Source organism: Xyrauchen texanus, chromosome 35 (assembly GCF_025860055.1).
Source record: "Xyrauchen texanus isolate HMW12.3.18 chromosome 35, RBS_HiC_50CHRs, whole genome shotgun sequence".
In the NCBI taxonomy this organism is placed as follows: domain Eukaryota; kingdom Metazoa; phylum Chordata; class Actinopteri; order Cypriniformes; family Catostomidae; genus Xyrauchen; species Xyrauchen texanus.
The window spans coordinates 16,371,857-16,388,279 of record NC_068310.1 but is presented as its reverse complement, the minus strand read 5'-3'; the positions used below and the strand labels follow the sequence as shown (position 1 = coordinate 16,388,279).

At 43.9% G+C, this 16,423-nt stretch overlaps 1 protein-coding gene across 1 annotated transcript in view; it reads right to left on the bottom strand.

Moving 5' to 3' along the window:
* Positions 1-16,423, bottom strand: part of LOC127629295 (nucleolar protein 4-like) — a 133,255-nt gene that overhangs the window by 104,721 nt on the left and 12,111 nt on the right. Inside the window, exons 2-3 of the mRNA XM_052106452.1 lie at positions 9,837-9,992; positions 8,287-8,398 (exon numbers count right to left, since the gene is read on the bottom strand). Of these exons, the coding sequence (XP_051962412.1) occupies positions 8,287-8,398; positions 9,837-9,992 (268 nt within the window). The remainder of the gene's footprint in view (positions 1-8,286; positions 8,399-9,836; positions 9,993-16,423) is intronic.

The following is a 16,423-nucleotide window of genomic DNA, read 5'->3' as shown; positions in this document are numbered from 1 at the left end:
ATTGATATAATTTCTTTGATGTGTGTATTTTTAAGTTTTAAGAGTACATTTTAAAAGGCAGATGCTATTTGTACCTTGTTGCAAATAATGGTATATGCAAATAACACCCCCAATGCAAAGTGTCAGATACTATCTGCACCCATATTCACATACTAACATACAGTATGGACATCAATGCAATGTGATTATTGTGTTTATTTAGAGTCCCACAGACAAACTACATAAACCCTACCCCTAAATCTAACCTTAACCTTACAAAAAATTACTTTGGTTTTACTAAAATAACCCATTTTTGTAAATTTACATTAACCAAACAAATTACCATGGTTACTATTTTACCACCACATTACTGTACTAACACCATGGTTAACTGCATTAAAGTTATGGTTTCTGACAAAAAACCTGATTACTACAATATTAGTAATACAGTGATGCAATGTACGCACAAGCGATGCAGAGCTTCGTGAACGAGTGCCATTGACAGACCCTGCCTCCGGATCAAACCATTCTCTGCACTCCCCGACATTCACCGTGACCAAATCACTGCAATAAAATCAACCTTTATATTCATTTTTATATATTGTATGTAGTATTAAAATAAATATTAAGAGTGGAAACAGGAAATCAGAGGGTAAAAGTGTGAGACAAAACGCAGATTCAAACCGTAGTCGCTAGGACAACAGTACACATACACACACCATCTTTACACCCCACGCCACTGCTATTGGTTAGTTTGTTGTACATTTCTGTGGTTCCACTAGACTATTGGGGTGCAAATAGCGAATCAGAAAAGGCACTTTAAATGTTCTTACTCCAGTAATTTTGGCATTTAAAAATATGTGTATATAAAAAAAAAAGATTTAGAGGGATCAATAAATAATTTACTATATTTGTTTCATTAATATGTAATCATGCAATCCATAAAAAGTACCTATAATCTGATTACAAGTAGTTGCTTTTTTGTAATATGATTACATTATCCATATTTCATGTAATCCGTTACTACCCAGCACTGAAGATGAGCTGTTTGCTGTGTTTTGATCAACCTCATTTTCTCATTCTCATTGATTTACCAAAACAAACAATGATATTCCTTCAAGAATAAGATCACGACAAAAAATAACATAATAAAGATTACATTTTTTTTTATAAAATTTAAGATTCAAATATTCAGATGTCCATTTATTTTATTTTTATATAAGTGTGACTGTTTAAAAGACACACTTATATGTCTCTATGATCAACTCGTCGTTTATGCTGTTCACATCTGTCATTCAGACATGATTTCAGAGCTAAGAAAAAAAAAAAAAGTGTGTTGATTTGATTACCACATCCTCAACATGTGCTACAACCACAGCCTAAGTGTCAATTAAATATAGACTGAGTGTACAGTAATTAATTACTTTTAATAATTCAGCACTGAACTTTCGTACAGGCTGCAGGAGCCAAGAGGAGCAGGCAGGAGGGGGGTCTGCGCACCCCCATGGGCAAGAAGTCAATTAGCTGCTCGCTTTATGAGCAACACCCAACATAAGCCCAACACTGACACAACGCTTTGACAGTTCAGGCCTAGGAGGTGTTTTCGCTTCCTTTCGCTCAGTCTCTCACAGCAAGCTGGGTATTTGAGGCCAGATCAACTGATTCATAATCGGTTCTAGTGCACACTGCTAGGTTTGTGGACAATCCATGATCACAGCTTTGCCGTAATTAATTTTGACAACAAAGAATGAAGAGTTATTCCAATCTTCATTTATTTGTGTCGCAGTGAAAATCTCCCAATTACATTCATCCCTCAATGGATTCCACCCACATTCCCTTTCTCAGTCTCTCTCAGTAGAAATAATTTGGTTTCACAGGCATTTTCTTTGTTAAAAGGTCTGTAATTGGGCTAATTGCAATGTGAAGGGAGGCTAGCACTCAATCCAGTGACTGCAGCCTAATCAGAGGGTGTTTGGATCTGTGTATGTGTGTGTGGCTTGAGGGGGTTTCGTTAGCTTCAGGCTGGCGCAAGGGGGGGGGGGTGGATGGGGGTTGTTACAGGGTGGTCAGGGGGCAATAAGGATGAGAGGCGTTTTTCCTAATAAAGACAGTGGCTCGGTTCAGTGTCGTGGCCGGGTGGGGACAAAGTCACATTCACTCAGCCAGGGAATGGAGGTTACATCAGTAACCTAGACGTTCCCCGTCTGTCGCTCACTTCGACGTTGTGTCGTGTGAAGCGACATTAGGGGTCCCTATTCAATCCCGCCATGCACTGAACCGTGTATGTGCGCTGCTGACACAGGTGCGGGAAGGTGGTTGCGTGCCAAAACAACAGTCTGCGTCAGACTCCACGCACCCTTCCCCGACGCCCCATGAAAGTAGTCATAAATGTTTTAGGTTCCCGGCATCACGAAGGGGGGGGGGGGGGTATGACGTGCCAAGCATGGGAGTAGGCCGCGCCTTTTCTTTCTCTATGTTTCTCCTATTCTTTCAGGGTGAAAAGACCCCACGGAACCACCACCTGCCCAGGCTTGGGGGAGGTAAAGACTGGCGAAATATGTCACATGGGTTTTCAGGCCACACATGTAAATGGCACGGTGGTAGATCCTACCAGATAGAGGAGTTGCTACAAACACGGCGACCGGGGGGCAGCGGGAGTGCCCAAGGGAGATGTGGGTCAGCCACTAGGGGGACCGTACCACGGAAAATACACACAGGGAATTGATCCACAAAGACCATTCCTGTGGAGCACCTATTCCTGTACAGTGTAATTTTTAGCAACGTAGTGGGTCTAGTCAGGGAACATCCAGGGAGCCCGAATCTAGTGGACTCTCCAGGGGGTAAATAGCGCAAGTGATCACCTCAGTGGAGGGGAAAGGCACCATGTGCAAGTGGAAAACCCGGTCAGACGTTCTGCATTCCTGAGTTGTACGTGCTTGGACATGAGAACATGGGATGAGACCAACTCAACCCTGAGATTGTAAAATCTCATAAAGGTATTGGGTGTTGCCCAGCCCGCTGCTCTGTAGATGTCTGCTAGGGAGGTGCCGTACGCCAGTGCCCACGAGGATGCTAAAAAGCTCTGCATGCGGTCCACATAGGTAAGCAAAGCAATCACTGGACACAGCAATGAAAAGGCTGGGTCTGCCTCCTCCCGGGGAAGGGCTCACGTAGGAACCTTGGGCACCTAGCCCAGTCGTGGTCTTAGGACGACATGGGTGTCTGCCGGACTGAACTCCAGGCAAGTGTCGCTGACAGGTCTTCAACCATCTTGATGGAAGCGAGCGTGATCAGTAGGTCTGTCTTCAAGGAGAGGGCTTTGTGCTCGACTGATTCTAGCGGCTCAAAGGGGGGGTCTCTGAAGGCCTGAAAGGACCACGGAGAGATCCCATGAGGGGAACAGGCATGGCCTGGGAGGGTTTAGCCTCCGGGCACCTCTAAGGAACCTGATAATCAGACCGTGCTTCCCTACGGACTTACCGTCCAATGCGTCATGGTGAGCCGATATGGTAGCTACATAAACCTTCAAGGTAGAGGGGGACAGCCTCCCCTCCAGCCTCTCCTACAGAAATGAGAGCACTGACCCAACTGCACATCTCTGCGGTCTTCAGATTGGGAAGAACACCAATTTGCGAACAAGTGCCACTTCAGGGCGTAAAGTTGCCTGGTAGAGGGAGCTCTGGCTTGGATGATCGTGTCTACGACAGCAGGTGGTAGGCCACTTAGATCTTCCGCATCCCGTCCAGGGGCCAGACATGGAGGTTCCGGAGGTCTGGGCGTGGATGCCAGAGGGTACCCCGTCCCTGAGACTGAAGGTCCTTCCTCAGGGGAATTCACCAGGGAGGGGATGTCGTGAGTGGGCTAATAGGGGGCCACCAGAGTGACTTGTTCCTCATCCTCCCGGACTTTGCATAGAACCCGTGCAAGTAGGCTCACTGGGGGAAATGCGTACTTGCGCAGCCCCCGCGGCCATCTGTGTGCCAGCGTGTCTGACCCAAGTGGAGCCTCCGCTAGGGAGTGCAGTGGGAGGTCTCTTGGGAAGCGAACAGGTCTACCTGTGCTTTGCCGAACCGCTCCCAGATCTGCTGGACCGTCTGGGGGTGGAGCCTCAACACGCGCATCCGCTGCCGTGTTGAGGTTGCCCGGGATATGAGTGGCGCGCAATGACCAGTGTCGCTGCTGGCTCCAAAGGACATGTGACGAGAGCGCACGCCACCGTGGCAATTTATGTACGCTATCATAGTGGTGCTGTCTGAGCGAAACAAGACATGCTTGCCGCGAAGTAGTGGGAGAAACCTCTGCAGGGCAAGGATTAGACCCAGCAACTGTAGGCAGTTGATGTGCCAACCCAGCCAAGGCCCCGTCCTGGAGCCAGCACCAAACCTGTTTGCATCAACCCCAGTGGCGTGACTGGCACAGAGGATACCATATACCCCAGGAGCCTCTGGAAATGTTTTAGAGTAACCACTGTGCCTGGCTTGAATAAGGTGAGGCATTTCAGCACTGACTGCGCGCACTCAAAGAGGCACTCATTGAGACGGAGTCTAACTCCATGCCGAGAAAAGAGATGCTCTGATCCGGAGTGAGCTTGCTCTTTTCCCAGTTGACCTAATGTCCTAGACGGCTGAGGTGCCTGAGCACCTGGTACCTGAGCACCTGGTACCTGTGAGCACACTCTCGAGAGTGTGCTAGGATGAGCCAGTCATCGAGGTAATTGAATATGCGTATGCCCACTTCCCTTAGCGGGGCAAGGGCTACCTCTGTGACCTTCATGAAGACGCGAGGGGACAGAGATCCATAAGGTCTACCGCTGCAAAACAATCTTGATGCAGGACGCAAGTTAGAATGTCAATGTGGCAGGGCGGAGGGTGGGGCCGGGTCGTGATCCTACACACCCGGTCCCGTATTAGGCTAATCAAGCCTTCGAGAGGGACAAAGGTCGACTGCAGAGGATCATGCGGGAGAGAGAGATCATTTACGGACATGTCCATCATGTGTGTGTTTGTCTTTTGTTTAAGTTTTATATTAAACATTATATTGTCAAGCCGGTTCTCGCCTCCTCCTTTCCATTGATCCCTTTACAGTCCAAAAAATCTAATCAAATCACTTTATTGTCACACTACCATGTACAAAAGTGCAACAGTAGGTGAAAGTCTTGTGAGAAGTTCCGAGCAACATTGCAGTCATGACAGTGTCGAGACATATACCAATTACAATAAACAACATCTTTACACAACACAATTAACATATCAAAATGTACACATACTTACACAACACAATAATAATATACAATGTACAGTAAACAATACACACAATATAGAATACACATGCAATCAAAATAAAAAATAAGAGTGTAAATAAAAATATATATACAGTAGTTATATTGTGGAGAATATATTTGACAGTCCAGTGTGAGATAATAAGATTAATAAAGTGCAGTGCCGATTATTGATCGTGAGAGATCAAGTGTTCAAAAGTCTGATTGCTTGGGGGAAGAAGCTGTCATGTAGTCGGCTGGTGCGGCCCCTGATGCTGCGATACCACCTGCTTGATGGTAGCAGTGAGAGCAGACACGGGTGGCTGGAATCTCTGATGATCCTCCAAGCTTTTTTCAATATATGTCCTGGAGGAAGGGAAGCTCACCTCAGATGATGTGTCTGGCAGTTCTCACCACCCTTTGCAGGTTTTTGCGGTTGTGGGCGGTGCTATTGCCGTACCAGGCGGTGATGCAGCCAGTCAGGATGCTCTCTACAGTACTGGTGTAGAACCATGTGAGGATGTGGTGGTTAATTCCAAACTTCCTCAGCATCTCAGGAAGAAGAGCCGCTGGTGAGCCTTCTTCACAACGGCCTCAGTGTGGACGGACCATGCAAGTTCCTCAGTAATGTGGACACCGAGGAACTTGAAACTGCTGACTCTCTCCACCGGTGCTCCATTAATGATGATGGGGCTGTGTTATCTCTCTTTCCTCCTGAAGTCCACTACAAGCTCCTTGGTCTTACTGACATTGAGGGAGAGGTTGTGCTCCTGCACCTCCTCTCTGTAGGCCGTTTCATCATTGTCAGTGATCAGACCTACCGCCGTCATTTATGCTCCTCCGCATTCCTGAAATTAATAGCTGAGGTCCGTGCATTAAGTGCCGTGTGAACATCGCCGTTAACCCATGGTTTCTGGTTGGGGTAGATCCATATTGTTTTGGTTGGCACAACGTCCTCTACGCACTTCCTGATAAAAAAACTTTACGCTATCAGCGTAAACCTCGATGTCGTCATCAGAGGCGGACCGGAACATCTCCCAGTCCGCGTGATCAAAACAGTCTTGTAGCATAGAGTCTGATTGGTCCGACCAGCACTGGATCGTTCTGAGGGTGGGTGCTTCCCGTTTCAGTTTCTGCCTGTAAGCGGGCGTAAGAGGGCAGAAGCAGAACAGAGTATTCTGATTTGCCAAATGGTGGACAGGGGAATTGTAGCCATCCCGGAAAGGAGAATAGCAATGATCCAAAACCCGGTCCCCTCGTGTGTTGAAGCTGATGTGTTGGTGGTATTTTGGTGTGATTGTTTTAAAATTGGCTTTTGAACACCCTCGGTAACAATGTGTTTTTGCGTGAGCGTTTTGAACAGGATTTTGTGCAAGGACCGGTTGAAAACTCACAAGTCCTGCCGGAGTATGGCACCAGAAATGGCCTCTGTCTGTTTCTTCACCACCGAAAACTGCTGGGCGAAATCGTCAACAGCGTCACCAAATAGGCCGAGTTGGGAGACAGGGGTGTTGAAAAAACTAGCTTTGTCTACTTCCCGCATCTCGTTACTGGACCATGAGGGTGGCCATCGCCTGCCGAGTGTCCATGCTGTGACCTTCGTGGCCCAGAGGGCAAGGTCTGTCGCAGAGCACAGTTCCTGCAACACATTGGGGTCAGGACTACCCATGTGCAGATCTTTGAGTGCCTTGGCCTGGTGAACCTGCAGGAGGGCTATGGCAAGCAGGGTGGTGGCGGCGCTGTAGGTGGCGCTGTAGGCTTTGGTGGTCAGTGACGACATCATCCTACAGGCCTTGGAGGGGATCACCGGGTGATCCCACCAGGTGGCAGCATTTTCGGGGAACAGGTGGATCGCAACCGCTCTGTCCACCTGGGGGACCTCAGAGTACTCATGGGCCATGAGTACTCTGAGAGTAGTGAGAGCAGATGAGCGAGGAGGTCTGTTGCGTGCAGTGAAAGGTGCCCTCCATGATCTCACTAGCTCATCATGCACCTCCAGGAAGAAAGGGACCGTGGCTTTGAGCAGGCCCCGGACCTGAGGAACCAATCGTGTAGCTGTGAGGGCTGCGGGGAGGACGGAGGGTTCCAGTCCAACCCCACGGTGACGGCGGCCTGGGCAAGCATGTCGGCCATTTGGGCATCAGTGCTGACCCAAAGGTGGCAGTCCATTCGAGTCTTCCACATCAGATGCCGGAACGCTCTCCGATGCAGTGGCAAATTCATCATCCAGCTCGGGGGGGCTCGAGGGAGTAAACAGACTGGTCGTGAGGTGAGCCGCTCTCACCTCGAGCCCAGACGGATTTCAACAACCGTGCCAGGGGGCAGGTGGTTTGTGAGGAAGCAGAGCCTAATTGCCTCCATCGCCAGCCGGGTCGTCCTCAAACCAGTAAGATGAAGGAGCGATGCGGGGGGGCTGGAGTGGCATTCCTCTTTAAGAAGGAAAGCCGCGACCGCAACATTGCCATGGTCAAGTTCTCGCAGTGAAAGCATGAACCATCCACAAACGCCGCCTCAGTGTGATCGTGGCCCAGACACACGAGGCAGCGTCTGTGACCATCAGGAGCGGAAAGAAATCGACCACATCCAGGAACTATACAGGGGCGGAAGGGCATCTTTATAAAGACATGTCCTGAAAAGGATGTTCACCGGCAGCTATGTATTGCTCTTTTAGAGAAAATAAAATCTTTTAAGAAATATTCTCTTTTAGACGTGCTGTCAAAGCGCCCAGGGGCAAGGCAGAGAAGGAGTAAGCCACTGATATGCACCATAGATCCAACAGCAGACGCTCTACAGAGGTGAGTGGAACAAAAGTACCTGTAAATGTTGATAAATGTGTTGAAACCTCAACTCCAGCCCTCAGCCTAAACCCAAACATATCTTGAAACCTAACCCTAAAAACGTCTTGGTTATAAGGAGTGTAGTTCAAGAATCAGCAAAAATTTGGGGAACACATCCTATTCGGCAAAATCAACCAACCTAGACTCTAGCTTAGGTCCACAGTCTAGTCTAGGTGTGTGTGTGTGCGTGCGTGTATACTTTTTATGTGGTACCTTTGAACTCTGCTCCACTGGGGCTGATGTGCATCCTCTTTTGACATTCTCCACAGCTCATCAGGAAACGGGTCACTGCCTCTCTGGGCAGGAACGCATACGTCTCTGCTATCTGCACACACACTCACAGTTTAATCTCAAACGTATTTAACTCAAACGTATAATCAATCAAACCTGATCCACTGATCCTACAAACTCAAACTCTGAGTGTATCAAGTATCAGAGCTCAGTAGTGACAGATCTTTTCTGCTTAATTTCCAATTGATCTCAGTTCTGCTTAATTTCCAATTGATCTCAGTTCAGAGATAGCAAAAATAATTTAAAAAAAAAGGATTATAATGTAAAATACAGAAAAGATACCTATGTAAAGAGGAATACTGCAATTTACTAGACAACAGAGCATCCATTTTGAAAGACATGGATTATTAACAACTATCAAATCCTCCTCTACAATCAAATAAACCAAAAAAAAAATGCCGTTTTAGATGTTTATTCACAATGACATTTCATAAAGTTTGACACTTTTCCTTGTTCTCTTGGTATTTCTTTTTCAATTCTCTTTCTAATTTTTTCTTCCACAATAACTCCCTCTCCTCTCTCAATTTTTTCCCTCCACCCTTTTGCTATTAAACTGGACAATGGAAGAAGAACAAACTTCCACATTGAATCTCCCTCATGTCTCTCCATTCCCCCATTAGGCGCAAACAATCAAACATGGGCAGTCAAGGCAGAACAGCTGGAGGGTACAGCACATAAATGTGTGTGTATTATGGTGACAGGAGTGGAACTCAGCACAGAAACCCCACTAGAGTGGCATTACAAAAGTAAGAGAAACTGAGCTTTCTCCTTTCCAAAGCAAGCATCCTCCAGGAGATACTGGGAGAAGCAGCCATATAATTCCGGATGTGCAAGGAAAAGATCTGCTCTGTGGGAAGAGCCACTGCTCAGGGTCTGCCCTCTGTTAACAGACCAACAGCTGTCAGGCATGAGAGAAATAAGGAACAGCATGGAGTAAACAGTGTGTGTGGGGGTGTGTGTGTGTGTTAGTGAATCTAAAACACATATCACAGAAAATAACAAATAATCAAAGAAACAAACAAAAAGCAAAAAACAATTTCTTTTGAACAAAAAAATGAACAAATATAACAGGAAAAAGACAAATTGAAAGAAAGAAAGTGTGTCGGTGTGTTAAGCATACAGCCTGCCCTACAGCTTTCATTTACTGGGCAATGTGACGATTTCAAACTGAATCTCCCAAAAATCACTGAGGCCAGCATTTCTCTCCCACAAATTATACCATGACAACAACACAGCAAGAGTGCTGCACACACAATAAGCAACATACTTCTTTTCATAAGAATCACAAGGGGAATAAATCAACCTGTAAAAGTAAAGGAGACTTTAAGTGACAGACAGATACAGGCAGTGGCAAAAGGGGCCGCAACATAGGGTATTCCATCGACACTGTAAAAGATCATAAATATACTTCTGTATCTGATCAAGTAAGAAAAAGAGAGAAAGAGAACCTAGAAGTTACTCTCTTTACTCACCGCTTTATATGTTTTCTTCTGCCCAGCATGTTTGGGTGCTTTAGCCAGGTCGGAGCTGATCTCAACATGCATAGCATAGATAATGTCGTAGAAGTCTTCCACCACAGCGACCCTCTTCAGAGAGGAGCTCTCCTGCCCCAAGCCCACGTCCACACACTGCAATCAGATAAAGACAAGGAAATTAATTTTAGTTTAAATATACTGCACAACATACACTGGCCAGCACACACACTATGAACCATTGTATAATTTTATTTTTTTGCAAATGTGCACAGCATAATGTTTAATAGAGCTTTAGGGGAGTTTGGGAATCCACATGAGGGCCAACCTTATTACCATGGTCAGCCCCCTGGGTAGGTGCACAGGGCAGAAGGGTTATGTGACTCGCACAGATCATTCTAGTCAAAGTTGGAGTCGCAGTGGCCAGCAAGCTAGCTGACTCAAATCATTATCCACATCTTCTCCTTTTATCTCTGTTAGACCTCTCTGCTGCTCCATGCTGTGCCTGCATCACATGCAGAGATGTTCTCCTCCAGATTTGGTCCTTCACCTCCACCACATCCCCCACTCAGACCCTTCAACCATCTGGTACAGGGTCACATGGGTTACCATGGCAGCAAGGGACATGGTGTATGGGCAAAGCACTGTCTCACAAACCCTGTTCATTTCACGCTTTAATGATAGTGGCAATAATAGGGGTGCCTACACACGAGAGAAGACACACTACACACAGTAGGAATGCATTCAATTAGATTCAAGGCCATGTAAAGAGCCAGGTCAGTTTGAAATCAAGCAAGATAAAATCAAATTGGATTACCGAAAGAACAACAGGAAAAGTTGAGAAATGTTCTCAACAATTGTTTGCATGATGAAACAAACCCTTGCAATTTTCCTCTTTCCTTGCGTCTCACCATACCAATTGAATTCAATTGATTGTCAGCGCTCACTAGTGTGTATGAGACAAATGATCAGAGCCGGTACTACTAGTATGCGATCTTTGATCGTTTCGACATCACTCCGGGGGAAGAGTGCACCTTGATCATTTTGCTGTCAGTCAGGTTGGGGGCTTCAACAGTTTTTGGGGGTGCTCGGGCAAATCTAGGGGGCAATGCCTTAGTCTCGTCCAAGCATATGATAGACTGGAAGTCATTCATTTTATTTGGAGAATCACACAGGGTCTGCAAGGAGTTCTGACCCTCTGCTGATGTGGTATTTTTGGATCCGATTTTAGATTCAGATATAAATATTTCATATTGTGCAACTACTTCGCAGTATGTGATCATCCAACCAGATGCTATTTATTCTAATAAAAACTATGTAAACTATGTGACCTAAACACCTGCTTATTCTGTAGAATTGACAATTGTGAATAAAGATAAGAAATAATTAGTTACATTGTTCAACACTGTTGCTTTCTGCAACCTTTAATATGTTCCAGTCGTGGCTAGTGCTCTTCAAAACGAGGTGTTAAGCCTCTTGTCCAATGAACATCGATATTTACTCCACTGAAATCTAATGGAAACGGTATCTACCATAGACTCCCATTGAAGCACGGCTTTACAAAACAGCAGAATGTTTTACTTGAATGAGCTGTGCAATAGTGATATGTGCTATTTCACACTTTTATTTTCTAAAATATCGAAATTAACAAAGAGAAATATTTCTTTATATAGATGTCTTTGTTAAAACTGTATATTAAACTTTTCATTGCTGCATGTCTTAAGAAATTTTAGGAGAAGCCGTGCTTCCAGTGTAGTCTTTACGCAATCGCCATTGATATGTTCCCTCCAAAAGTATGGGCACTATTTTTCTTTCTGTATGGACAGCAGTACATACATTATTCATTCATCCCACCATGGTGAATAAGTAGATGATAAATGCTCTTGCTATTGCACTCCTTTACTGTAGATGCAAACAGAGCATCACACATCCGTAAGCAATTTACAAACAAACTGCATGTTCATTTTGACTGCCAATAGGGGGCAAATTGTAACAGTCATTTCAAGTCACAGACAGCGAAAAGGCAGCTAAACTCATATTCCACCTGCATATCACCATATATAAAGTCTGTGTGAGGCAAGAATAGTTATATGATAAACATCAGCACAGGATTACAAATGGTGGGTACAGGGTGTGTTCCAACATGCAGTAAGCTGCTGCAGTAATATGACACACAATCACAGATATTTATGCTGGAGTCCACTCCACTACATTAACTTCAGGAGATAGGACACGTGCGCCAGGCTAGGCCAATGTGTGTGTGTGTTTATTAGAGATGCTGTTGTAGCATGATGCTTGCCTGGCCTTTACCGTACCCCACCCCCTTTCCAAGCGTTGCGGGGCACATCAGCGGCCTGGGACGATAGTGTGTGTGACAGCCGCATCCCGACCACACGCGCCTATGTGGGACACATGAGGGAGGGGGTCAGTGCAGCACCTTCAGGCACAGCAGACAGGAGACTCATGCTCACACACACATACACACACATGCCCATACAGGGTGCACCTCAAGGCAAAGAGGACAGGATAGAGAGAGACCCCCCTTCCCCCAATGCCTGCACAGGGTCAAAGTCACAGAACCAAGAGAGGGTAAAGCCAGACTGTCCAGTTTTGTGCCTCTCACAGACACTCACAGTCCAACATTTGCATTTTCTTTGTGCCACCGCAACATGGCATCTTGGCTTGTAGTTTTGGTGAGATTACCAAACATGCATAAGCTCAATACGCATGCATTGCAAATAAAGGCAAATCATTGTTTTGGTGCTTAAATTAGGTGAAATTTTATTGCAACAAAAATGAAAACATTATGAATTAAAACCTAACAAATTGTTGGAAGGCATCAAGGCACATCCAAATAATTTGTTTAACATGCTTTCAAATGGAGATGTCATTTTTGAAGACAGCATATTGTACTGTATTTGTTTTCAGTGCCTATGATATACAACAATAGAACACAACAGTGGATGTTAAATCCCACACATTTTTTCAATAGGGGAATTGATTATTAACAATAACTGATGAACCATTAATGACAAAGCTACAATGTGCTCTGAGGTTGTTAAATGATGGTGTATGGTTCTGTTGAAGCCATCAGCCTGCATTATTTAATCTTTGCTTTTAAAAAATGGTTTATTAGCAGAATTTCTGATGAAGAACTTCGCTATCTGTGAGTCCTGAAGAAATCTTCCAAACACAAAATCGCAGCAAATAAATCGTACCAAAAGAGCGCTGCAACGACTGCCCTCTCGCATGGTTGCACTGTCAATAATGGAATCGAGTCGGTCTCCCCACACTCTCAAACTACTTACAGTATATATTTGTATACATATGAATATTTTGCAATGAAATCAAACTACTTTAAATTAACAGATTTATATTTTTCCATTGGTTTTAATTTGATTAAGTCATTTGAAATATTCCATGGGATTGTAGTTCATGCCTTCATTCAAGACATTGAGCACACAGTCTAGTACCTTTTTGTAAAATTTTCAAATACTAAGTTTCTTCAATTCAAAGTTTGTAATGTTGCGATCCATGGTTTTATTAAGGAATTTATGAAATCCCTATAGAATAAATGAATAGGGAAAATACTTCCAGGACATAGACAGCTGAAAAAAGGGCATGCACTGTTGCACTCTATTGTGCATGCAGGTTGGCATTTGGTTGAAAGAGTAAAAATGATGTCTGATGGAGCAGTTCAAAGCGGTGAATTTTTTTCCAGCTCATGATAAGCCCACTACTCTACTGTTCAACTTAACTTCTACTGAGAAATAAGCATTGTTGTCATTAAATATTTGCTTGATTATCTCTAAATGGCCCTACAATGTCAAAACACAGTAACAATGGCAAAAATGGCTTCAAAGTTTTAAGGTTTTCATATGGTTTTATGACTGTAGTTATTGCATTATTCACACTCCGTTTTCCCAGAATCTGAGGGTAGTTGTGTCAAACCTGTCGGTAACACGAGATTATCAGATGTAAAGTTAGGGTTGATGCCCTACAGATATATCAGTCGGCCAATATATCGTTATATGATTAGTGCCCTACCGATACATCGGTCGGCCTATATATCGGTATATGTTAGTGCCCTACCGATATCTCAGTCGGCCAATATATCAGAAAACATAAACACATCTGTTTGTTATGTTAGCCAGCTATAGTTTGTCACTGAAGTCAGTAATGTAGCAGATTGAAAGGTAAACATCAGAGCATCTTTTTGCAGCTTATCAGACAACAATCTGGTGGTGGATTGTGTCTGTTGAGTGTTGATTGCATGCTATGTAGTTACCTAGTTGGTGAGACACAACGCTGGAAAGTAAATAAATTCCACCTTTTGCTATCCGTGGCAACAAGCTTATAGCTAACTAGCCAGCCATGTAGTTACTTCCATACCTTGTCAGCAAATTCGCCAAACTGTTTTGTTCAGGATTCACAGTTTGGTACCCCCTTCGTCAGAACAATTCCAGTCGTTGCATTTTTAAAATGTAATATTTAAAAGTCTGGTTTTCCAGATATTAAAATACGATACGTTATAAAAGCAAATTTAATAAATAGTATATTTGCCCTGTATAAATAATAATATATAGAAACTGTATCTAAAATAAAGAGTGATAATACTAATACAACATGCTAGAAAAATAGACATTTATTCATTCTAATATATTCTATATATTTTGAATGTGTTGAAACTAGACACCAGGCGACGCACCCTAAAAACGGCACCGTTAGATTGGTTTCATGCTGAAGAGCCGCTTAAAAGTACGTTTTTTCCTCTCTCTCGTAAATGTAAATGGGTGTAAATGCCAACACCATCATGTATGTCGAAAAGACTGAAGCTTGTCAATCAAAACATGAGCTCATTGATGTCATTAAGTGAGTCAGCTTTTTTATTTCATTAGTTGCTCCTGGTCGGAGGCTTCTGTAAATATTTAGTTTATATGCAGGGTTACATCCACATAAATGTAATGGTGCAATGCTCAAATATTTAGTAGTGCATGAATTTTGACTTGGTGCCCATTTACTCCACAACTTGTTGTAACTTGCGTATAGATGGTGCAAGCGGCCCCTGATGTATATTTAGCTATTTATTAATTTTTTATTTAAATGGTAAGCATTTTACAGATACTGAACAAACGGTACAGATTTCTATTTAATTTATTCTTTATTTAAATGGTAAGCATTTTACTGATACTGAACAGTATTGATGTATATTAAGCTATTTATTTAATTTTTATTTATTTATTTTCTCAGTGATCATTTCTAGAATTTGCTGACAGTGTATAATAATAAATGTCAAATATTCTTTGATAAAAACATTTGTTTACGAAAGCAGCCTTCTGAGTACCTTTGCATAGTCATATCGGTGCACAATCCACACAGAAAAGGTCTGTTTTCATTCCAGCTTAACAATTATCTATATCGGCCACCATATCGATAACCGGTGAATTTTTCCCCTCTAAAATAAGTATCATAGCAGTGTGTGAGATACTCGAGAATCCCATTTCGGTCGGGCTCTAGTTATGGTTCCTTGGAAACCAGTTTCTTTCAGTCATACTTTTGTACTAAAGAGCTACCTGACAAGTCATTGACTGACTGAAGAGCAAAGCCGCTGCCTTAGGTGTTGGACTAAGCAGAGAACTGCCTGAAATGGGCACAGGGGAAAAATGAGGGTGAAAAATTAACAGAATATTCTTTTCTTTCCATTTCCATAGTGGAGCAGCTTCTGCCATTTACTGAATCCTCACACTCTCTCTCCCTCCATCCTTCCTGCTATACCCCCCCCCCCCCCTCCCCCTTCCCTCATTTCTCACATACCCCCCTCTGAGCAGCCTGCAACTCTCACCCTGCATCTCAATGTTTTTCTCCCTCACACCATCTCGCCTTTTGCCCTTCCTGGCTCTTGTTCCATTCAGCAGCACCGGATAATTACAGCTTTCCCCCCTTTCCCTTTTAATCTCTCTCTCTCAACACTCTCTCCTTTATGCCAATCTGTTTCTCTCTTGCTTCCACTCCCTGGTCCTGGACCAAACAGCCCTGTTGCTAGGAGACAAGGTGGGTCGGAGCAGAAGCGGTAACAACATCGGTGGTGGCAGCTCCCCTACATCTCCGCCTCTCTGCAAACAGAGGGATGTGTAGGAGTTCGGTGAAGGGGAGAAGCCCTTCTGACATGTGTGCTTAGCCAAAAAGAAGAGACAGACACCAACCCCCTCCTAACAACACCTCAAAACTAACAATAACTACACAACAGGGATATGAAGAACTACATATTTTCAAAGTCGACCAGTCTGTTGGAAGCCTGAAGGACTAGTCAACTAATTGGTCTTAAAGGGTTAGTTCACCAAAAATGTTTAATACTATCTTAATTTACTCACCCTTATGTTGATCCAACCTGTTTAACATTCTATTTTCTTGAGGAACACAAAAGGAAATGTTAGAAAGTTTGTTTGCCTCAGTCACCATTTACTTTTATTTTATGGAAAAAGGATGCAATGAAAGTGAATAGTGACATTCTGTTCAACATCTACTTTTGCTTTCCACGGAAGAAAAAAGTCATACAGGTTTGGAACAACATGAGGGTGAGTAAATGA